Source organism: Brachionichthys hirsutus, chromosome 11, assembly GCF_040956055.1.
Source record: "Brachionichthys hirsutus isolate HB-005 chromosome 11, CSIRO-AGI_Bhir_v1, whole genome shotgun sequence".
Lineage (NCBI taxonomy): Eukaryota > Metazoa > Chordata > Actinopteri > Lophiiformes > Brachionichthyidae > Brachionichthys > Brachionichthys hirsutus.
The window spans coordinates 13,734,684-13,743,982 of record NC_090907.1 but is presented as its reverse complement, the minus strand read 5'-3'; the positions used below and the strand labels follow the sequence as shown (position 1 = coordinate 13,743,982).

The window sequence follows — 9,299 nt, the reverse complement described above, 5'->3', positions numbered from 1 at the left end:
TGCATCACAGTGAGGTACTTCATCACGGTGTAGTACTGCATCACGGTGTGGTACTGCATCACGGTGTGGTACTGCATCACAGTGAGGTACTTCATCACGGTGTAGTACTGCATCACGGTGTAGTACTGCATCACAGTGTAGTACTGCATCACGGTGTAGTACTGCATCACGGTGTAGTACTGCATCACAGTGTGGTACTGCATCACAGTGAGGTACTTCATCACGGTGGAGTACTGCATCACGGTGTGGTACTGCATCACGGTGTAGTACTGCATCACGGTGTAGTACTGCATTACGGTGTGGTACTGCATCACAGTGTGGTACTGCATCACAGTGAGGTACTTCATCACGGTGGAGTACTGCATCACGGTGTAGTACTGCATTACGGTGTGGTACTGCATCACAGTGTAGTACTGCATCACAGTGAGGTACTTCATCACGGTGGAGTACTGCATCACGGTGTGGTACTGCATCACGGTGTAGTACTGCATCACGGTGTAGTACTGCATCACAGTGTGGTACTGCATCACGGTGTAGTACTGCATCACAGTGTGGTACTGCATCACGGTGTAGTACTGCATCACAGTGAGGTACTTCATCACGGTGTAGTACTGCATCACGGTGTGGTACTGCATCACGGTGTGGTACTGCATCACAGTGAGGTACTTCATCACGGTGTAGTACTGCATCACGGTGTAGTACTGCATCACAGTGTAGTACTGCATCACGGTGTAGTACTGCATCACGGTGTAGTACTGCATCACAGTGTAGTACTGCATCACAGTGAGGTACTTCATCACGGTGGAGTACTGCATCACGGTGGGGTACTGCATCACGGTGTGGTACTGCATCACGGTGTAGTACTGCATCACAGTGTAGTACTGCATCACAGTGAGGTACTTCATCACGGTGGAGTAATGCATTACGGTGTGGTAGTGCATCACAGTGTAGTACTGCATCATGGTGTGGTACTGTGTCACGGTGTAGTACTGCATCACGGTGTGGTACTGCATCACAGTGAGGTACTTCATCACGGTGGAGTACTGCATTACGGTGTGGTAGTGCATCACAGTGTAGTACTGCATCATGGTGTGGTACTGTGTCACGGTGTAGTACTGCATCACGGTGTGGTACTGTGTCACGGTGTGGTACTGTGTCACGGTGTAGTACTGCGTCACGGTGTGGTACTGCATCACGGTGTAGTACTGCATCACGGTGTGGTACTGCATCACGGTGTGGTACTGCATCACGGTGTGGTACTGCATCACGGTGTAGTACTGCATCACGGTGTAGTACTGCATTACGGTGTGGTACTGCATCACAGTGTAGTACTGCATCACAGTGAGGTACTTCATCACGGTGGAGTACTGCATCACGGTGTGGTACTGCATCATGGTGAGGTACTGCATCACGGTGTAGTACTGCATCACGGTGTAGTACTGCATCACAGTGTGGTACTGCATCACGGTGTAGTACTGCATCACAGTGAGGTACTTCATCATGGTGTAGTACTGCATCACGGTGTGGTACTGCATCACGGTGTGGTACTGCATCACAGTGAGGTACTTCATCACGGTGTAGTACTGCATCACGGTGTAGTACTGCATCACAGTGTAGTACTGCATCACAGTGTCGTACTGCATCACAGTGTAGTACTGCATCACGGTGTAGTACTGCATCACGGTGTAGTACTGTATTACGGTGTGGTACTGCATCACAGTGTAGTACTGCATCACAGTGAGGTACTTCATCACGGTGGAGTACTGCATCACGGTGGGGTACTGCATCACGGTGTGGTACTGCATCACGGTGTAGTACTGCATCACGGTGTAGTACTGCATCACAGTGAGGTACTTCATCACGGTGTAGTACTGCATTACGGTGTGGTACTGCATCACAGTGTAGTACTGCATCACGGTGTGGTACTGCATCACGGTGTAGTACTGCATCACGGTGTAGTACTGCATCACAGTGAGGTACTTCATCACGGTGTAGTACTGCATTACGGTGTGGTACTGCATCACAGTGTAGTACTGCATCACGGTGTGGTACTGTGTCACGGTGTAGTACTGCATCACGGTGTGGTACTGTGTCACGGTGTGGTACTGCATCACGGTGTGGTACTGTGTCACGGTGTGGTACTGCATCACGGTGTGGTACTGCATCACGGTGTGGTACTGTGTCACCGTGTGGTACTGCATCACGGTGTAGTACTGCATCACGGTGTGGTAGTGCATCACAGTGTGGTACTGCATCACGGTGTAGTACTGCATCACGGTGTGGTAGTGCATCACGGTGTGGTACTGCATCACGGTGTGATACTGCATCACGGTGTAGTACTGCATCACGGTGTATCACCGGCTGCTCTCTGCCCCCCCCCCCCCCTGGACTGTATCACCGGCTGCTCTCTGCCCCCCCCCCCTGGACTGTATCACCGGCTGCTCTCTGCCCCCCCTGGACTGTATCTCCAGCTCTCGCTACCTCAGCAGAGCTACAAACATTGTCAGAGACTCCTCCCACCCTGGACACACCTTGTTCAACCTGTTGCCCTCAGGGTGGCGCTACAGGCTGAACAAGAGCAGGACCAACAGACTCAGGGACAGTTTTATACCGAGAGCCATCAGAACAACAACCAGGACTATACAACTACTCACCATGTGTACTAAACAATAGAACTACTCACCATGTGTACTAAACAGGAATACTACTCACCATGTGTACTAAACAATAGAACTACTCACCGTGTGTACTAAACAATAGAACTACTCACCATGCGTACTAAACAATAGAACTACTCACCATGCGTACTAAACAATAGAACTACTCACCGTGTGTACTAAACAATAGAACTACTCACCATGCGTACTAAACAATAGAACTACTCACCATGTGTAATTTGTAATGTGAAGGTAAACAATGTTTGTTGCTGTTGTACATGAGGTCTCCCCGACCTCATGTACAACAGCTAATGTATGCAGGTACTAAATGCAAAGGACTGAGCAATCTCTCTGCATGCACTGCTTATCACCTTTGTGTTTTCTTCTTCTATTACTTGTATTTTGTGTTGTACCTGAGCACCAAACGGAGCAGCGCTCCTAATCTCGTTGTATATCCACTATGCAATGACAATACTGCTTTCTGTTCTATTCTATTCTATTACATTATATTACATTACATTACATCAAATTGAATGACTTCATTTCAGCAATAGGCAGAGTGGCGGAGCGGTCTAAGGTGCTAGAGTGAGGCTCCAGTCTCTTCTGGCAGTGATGGGTTTAAATCCCACCACTGCCAGAAACCTTTGGGCCAGCTCAATTGGTTCAAGTCCAGCATAGACCAAATTATAGTGTGACCTGATCGCCACGTGGCTTTAATACCCGCCACAAACAAATATTGTCCCAAATATACAGTATATTAAAGATCAGCTGGCAACTAGGGAAAGACCTTGTGACAGCTTGGAAAGACTGCAGACAGGAGGGAAAGACCCCGCCGGGCCTGCCACAGGCTAGCTCCCTGTGGTGGGAGGGGTATGGCACTGTAGTGCACATATCCCACCCAATATTGGCTACGAAAAATCTAAATAAGAAAATACCCCTAGAATCAGCGAGAGCGGGGGCGGAAGATGATTCAATGGCAGACCACACGGTAATTGACCCTGGAACGAACTCGACAAGGAAAATGATGATCAGCACTTTACCTGAGAAAACAACATCTACTCCAGGAAAAACGCTCCAGAGTTGCATTTGTGGCTGGGCAAAGGTTACATCTGCTGCAGGCCTAAAGATACATCAAGGCAGGGAAAAAATGTTTGAAGAAAGTGGCGCAGGGATCTCGCATCGACCACTACTTCTTAAGAAGCAAGTCGAGTCAGTCAAGTGAAGTTCAGCGGCAGGACGTAAACCACAGTCCGCAGGACATCAATCCCCCTGTCCAAGAGGAGGAGGAATCAAGCACAGCAGAGTACCATGAGCCTAGCATACAACATCATGCAACAGAAACAAAGACCCAGGAGCGGAAGTCACCCATTAACTGGCCAAAATCCTGTGATAAAAAGGTATGGGAAACAGTCAACACAGACCTCATATTGCTGTTGGAGCAGCTTCGTGGAAATGCAGTGAAGAAACTGGATAGAATGGGAGAGCTCATTTACAACTACGGAGCTGAACGCTTCGGAGCTGCAAGCAAAAGGAAGAAAACACCATCCATCCCTATTCAATCCAGGAGACAGCAGGAAATAATTCGACTGGTTAAAGAAAGAAGGCAGCTGAAGAAACAGTGGAGGAAAACCACAGAGGAAGAGAAGGAGGGCATAAACGTGCTGCAGGCAGAAAGTAAGAACCGGCTAGCCGTACTGAGGAGAGCTGAAAACCTGAGAAAGAGGCGTAGAAAGAAGGAATTGGCAAGAGCTAACTTCTTCAAAGACCCTTTCAAGTTTGTAAAGGGTCTGTTCACGAAGGAGAAAAATGGAAGCCTCCAAACAACAAGGGAAGACCTCGAAGCCCACCTATCACATATATACTCCGACAGCCGCCGACATGAACAGGTCTCGCTACCACATGACATGCCACCGTTACATCCTCCAAAACATCAGCTAGACGTCAGCCCTCCCAAGTGGAGTGAAGTAGAAAGAACTGTACGCCGAGCAAGAGCAGCATCCTCCCCCGGGCTCAACGGGGTGCCATACAGACTCTATAAGTATGCACCAGATGTCCTGCGTTTCCGATGGCGACTGATGAGGCTGGTATGGCTGAAGCAGACGATACCAACAGCCTGGCGAAGGGCAGGGAGCATCCTGATCCCAAAGGAAAAGGACTCTACGGATATTAGCCAGTTCCGCCAAATCAGTCTCCTGAATGTAGAGGGTCAAATCTTCTTCAGTGTAGTGGCTCACAGGCTGACTAACTATCTGGAAGTGAACAACTTCATTGACACATCTGTGCAGAAAGCGGGGATGCCAGGCTTTCCCGGGTGCATGGAGCACCTGAGCATGATATGGCACCAAGTCCAGGCTGCAAAAAGGGATGGAAGAGACCTCCATGTTGTTTTCCTTGATTTGGCCAATGCCTTTGGCTCGGTTCCACACAACATCTTACGGTCGGCATTTAGCTATTTTCAAGTTCCAGATGCTATCACTGCCCTCGTCAGGGCCTACTTCCGAGATGTGCAGATATGCCTGTCAACAGCAGAGTACACCACAGCTTGGCAGCATCTGGAGGTGGGCATCATGGCAGGATGCACCATTTCCCCACTCGTCTTCACCATGGCCATGGAAGTCATTATCCGTGCATCTCGATGGGTGGTGGGAGGAGAGCGGCTAAAACCAGGCTTGCGCCTCCCGCCCATTAGGGCATACATGGATGATATGACCACTCTAACTTCAACCATTCCATGCACAAGAAGGCTGCTGAGGAAGTTGCAGGAGAACATCGAATGGGCCCGGATGAGGTTTAAACCGAGCAAGTCCAGGAGCTTATCTGTGGTGAAAGGGAAGCTATCAGACCAGCGCTTTAACATCGGCGAGGAGCCCATACCAACTGTGTTAGAGAAGCCAATCAAGAGCCTCGGGCGTTGGTACGACGCAATCCTTAAGGATATGGTTCAAGTGGAGCAGCTTAGACGGGATGCCATCAGCGGTCTTCAGAGCATTGACAGGACCATGCTCCCTGGCAGGCTGAAGCTTTGGTGTCTTCAGTTTGGTCTCATACCTCGGCTGATTTATGAGGTACCGTGCTCGAAGGTTGAGAAGCTGGAGAGGGTCATCAGCTCTTTTGCCAGGAAATGGCTTGGGCTTCCCAGGTGCCTTACCAACATAGCACTGTATGGTAGAGGCATCCTGGAGCTTCCTCTATGTAGCCTCACAGAGGAATACAAGAGCAGCAAAGTCAGGCTGGAGATGATGCTGACAGATTCTCGAGACCCCTGTGTAGCTCAAACCGCTCCTGCAATTGCAACTGGGAGGAAGTGGACTCCAACTGTAGCTATACACCAGGCTAAATCAGCCCTTAAGCACCGGGATATTGTTGGCCACGTGCAAATGGGAAGAGGAGGCATTGGCCTAGAGGAGAGTAAACCATCCTGGTGCAAGGCATCTCCAGCTCAGCGACGTGGGCTGGTGGTCGAGGAGGTTCGCCGAGAGGAGCAGGCTGCAAGGTGTGCAAAGGCTGTCTCACAAGGAAAGCAAGGTCAATGGATGCGTTGGGAAGATGTCGAGAAGCGCAAGCTCTCTTGGAGAGAGATGTGGGACATGGAAGCTTATCGAACCAGCTTTATCCTGCGAGCGACATATGATGTGCTACCATCACCACAGAACCTCAACCAATGGTACGGAGAAGATCCTACATGCCCCCTCTGTCCATCTCCAGCAAACTTGAAGCACATTCTAGTTGGCTGCAAGACAAGCCTTACACAAGGCCGTTACACCTGGAGGCACAATCAAGTCCTGAAGTGTCTGGCAGCTGCACTGGAGAATAGAAGAATGGTTGTCAATGCCCTGCCCCCCCTTTCCACCCATCTTACATCATCAGGACATTTTGTCCGTGAAGGGGAGAAACAACAAAAGAGATGTATTCCAAAATCAGAGGTAGGACAGACGGGAGCAGCACGGGACTGGAGGCTCCTTGTTGATCTGGAGCAGAGACTCTGCTTTCCAGTGGAGATCGCCACGACCAACCTCAGGCCAGATCTTGTGTTGTGGTCTACCTCAATTCGAAGTGTTTACATCATAGAGCTCACAGTGCCATGGGAGGGTAATATAGGCGAGGCCTTTGAGCGCAAGAAGCTTCGGTATGCTGAGCTGGCAGCGGATGCTGAACAACGGGGCTGGAAGACCACAGTCCTCCCTGTAGAAGTGGGCTGCAGAGGCTTTGTGGGCAGGACTGCTACTAGTCTCCTCAGAGGCATGGGAATCCGGGGCCAGGCCCAACGGTAAATCATCACAGCCCTGTCCAGTGCTGCTGAACGAGCAAGCCAGTGGCTCTGGATCAGGAGAAGAGACAACAGCTGGGCCCCAAAATGACAGAGACAACATCAGGGGGTATAGAAGGGGTTAAGGCAGAGGGGGGCACACCCGGGACGCCAGGTGTTGCTGCTGAGCCCTCTTGAGGTGTCGTGGGCCTGTTCAGTGAAACACCTATGATGGAGGGTGCCCACCTGATGACCCCAATGAAACCCTTAGCCCCTTCTATCCTGCCCTGTGATGACTATAATCCCTACCCATTTAGCAAGGTGAAAAGGATTGTAACATCCAGTCCCATTCCGGTATGCAGTCAGACAAGTTTGGCTCAGGGATGAGGCTGCCCCTGCCGTGCAGAGTCCAGTGCACTTTGGGTAATAAAACCATATCCTGTGTTTGTAAAACAAATGTCCTAATTGATGCAGTCACATCAAAGTTCCAAAATGGAAAATGATTGAATTCAGCATTTTTTATTTTCAAGCATGACAAAAATCCTTCTGGATGGAAATGCTCCCACCGGGTGGAGTGAAACTTTGAAATGCCAGGTTTACTGTTTGTTGAAGTAAGTAAATCCTGATTAAAGTTAATGACTGTTGGTGTCAATCTGACAACCAAAATAAAACTAATTATCATCATCATCATCAAACCTAAAACTTAAATGAAATAATTTATTACAATCAAAAAGGAATAGGCAGAAGCAATGCTTATTGTAGCCTATCCTATAATACATACAATTATTAGATCGGCTTTACATATCAAATGATTATTTATGCACACTTTTTATATGAATTAATTATTTGACACTTGAGACATGTTTTGAATTTTGATAATGAAATACATTGTTTTAAATCATCAGTTTCACTCCAAGAACAGAAACACACCTTAATTTAACGTCGAACATAAACACACCTCAGATTATAGCGGGTTTCCCTTCATTTGAACAAGTCATTTATACACTTTGGGATATTGTTATTTTTCACTCTATGAAGAATCACCAATATTTTAATTTTCAACCAACCAATCAACTAATTTTAAGGTTTCATTTTGTATAAATAAATGATTGGTTGGTTCAAGATATCCTAGCTTATTGATTATTCGACTCTTTTTTTGTCCCGGCTGAAAGGCGTCTGATGTCGCTTCTCCTTCCTCCTGCAGCCGTCCTGGTCAGCGCCATCGTGTGGATCATTGAGATTGTCGCCAACTCTGCTCCTCTGTTTCACGATGAGCTCTTCCAGGATCGCTTCAACCACACCTTCTGCTTTGAGAAGTACCCCATGCAGGACTGGGTGGCTGGAATGAACCTCTACAGAACGCTGTTGGGCTTCCTCGCTCCGTGGACAGCGATGCTCGTCGCCTACCGCGGCATCCTTGCAGCGGTGCGCTGCAACGTCTCGACAGAGCGTGAGGAAAAGGCCAAAATCCAGAGGCTGGCTTTGAGTCTGCTCCTGATCGTTTGGTTCTGCTTTGGACCGTACCACATCCTTCTCCTGGTACGGAGCGTCATGTTTTTAAGGAAGCCGTGTGACTGCGGCTCAGAGGAGACTCTATTTGCATCGTACCATGTGGCCCTGGCTCTGACCAGCCTCAACTGTGTCGCTGATCCCATTTTGTACTGCTTTGTGAATGAAGGGGCGAGGAATGATGTTGGCCGGGTGCTTTCGGCTTTATTGCCTTCCGCTTGCAGCCGGGGCTCCTCCTCCTCGCCATCGCATGCCGACATCCTAAATGGGGGCTCCGTGACGATGGAAACGCCGCTGTCAGCAAAGAAGCAGGTTGCTGTTTATGCCGATGGAGCCAAGACAAGCACCTATAAGACAGACCTGGTGGCTCTGAAGGGGGAGTGTCTACAGATGACCATCCTCAGTGTCAGGAAGTGACCTAGAACCTGGACCCTGCTGCAACGAGTCCAAACTGTTTGGCTCCGTGGCTGGAGGACGCTGCCTGTGTCTTCCAGAGACTGTAGATGCCGGGATTATAGCTAGAGAGACTGCAGGAACTCAGAAAGAGAAGGATGTTGATCAAATTAAGAGCACTAGGAAATAAGAGGTGAGGACAGCTCAGGGGATTGTGGGTCACCGTCTGCCTGATCTGGACTCTGTCTACACCTCCAGAGTCCAGAGGAGGGCCAGACGCATCGCCACAGACCCCACCCACCCGGGCCACAGACTGTTTGTCCCGCCCACAGACCCCACCCACCCGGGCCACAGACTGTTTGTCCCGCCCACAGACCCCACCCACCCGGGCCACAGACTGTTTGTCCCGCCCACAGACCCCACCCACCCGGGCCACAGACTGTTTGTCCCGCCCACAGACCCCACCCACCCGGGCCACAGACTGTTTGTCCCGC

General features: G+C 49.6%; 1 protein-coding gene across 1 annotated transcript in view; it reads left to right on the top strand.

Annotated features, from left to right (window-relative positions):
* Positions 1–8,829, top strand: part of gpr4 (G protein-coupled receptor 4) — an 11,557-nt gene extending 2,728 nt beyond the window's left edge. Inside the window, exon 3 of the mRNA XM_068745613.1 lies at positions 8,108–8,829. Within this exon, the coding sequence (XP_068601714.1) occupies positions 8,108–8,829 (722 nt within the window). The remainder of the gene's footprint in view (positions 1–8,107) is intronic.
* The last annotated feature ends 470 nt before the right edge of the window (positions 8,830–9,299 follow it).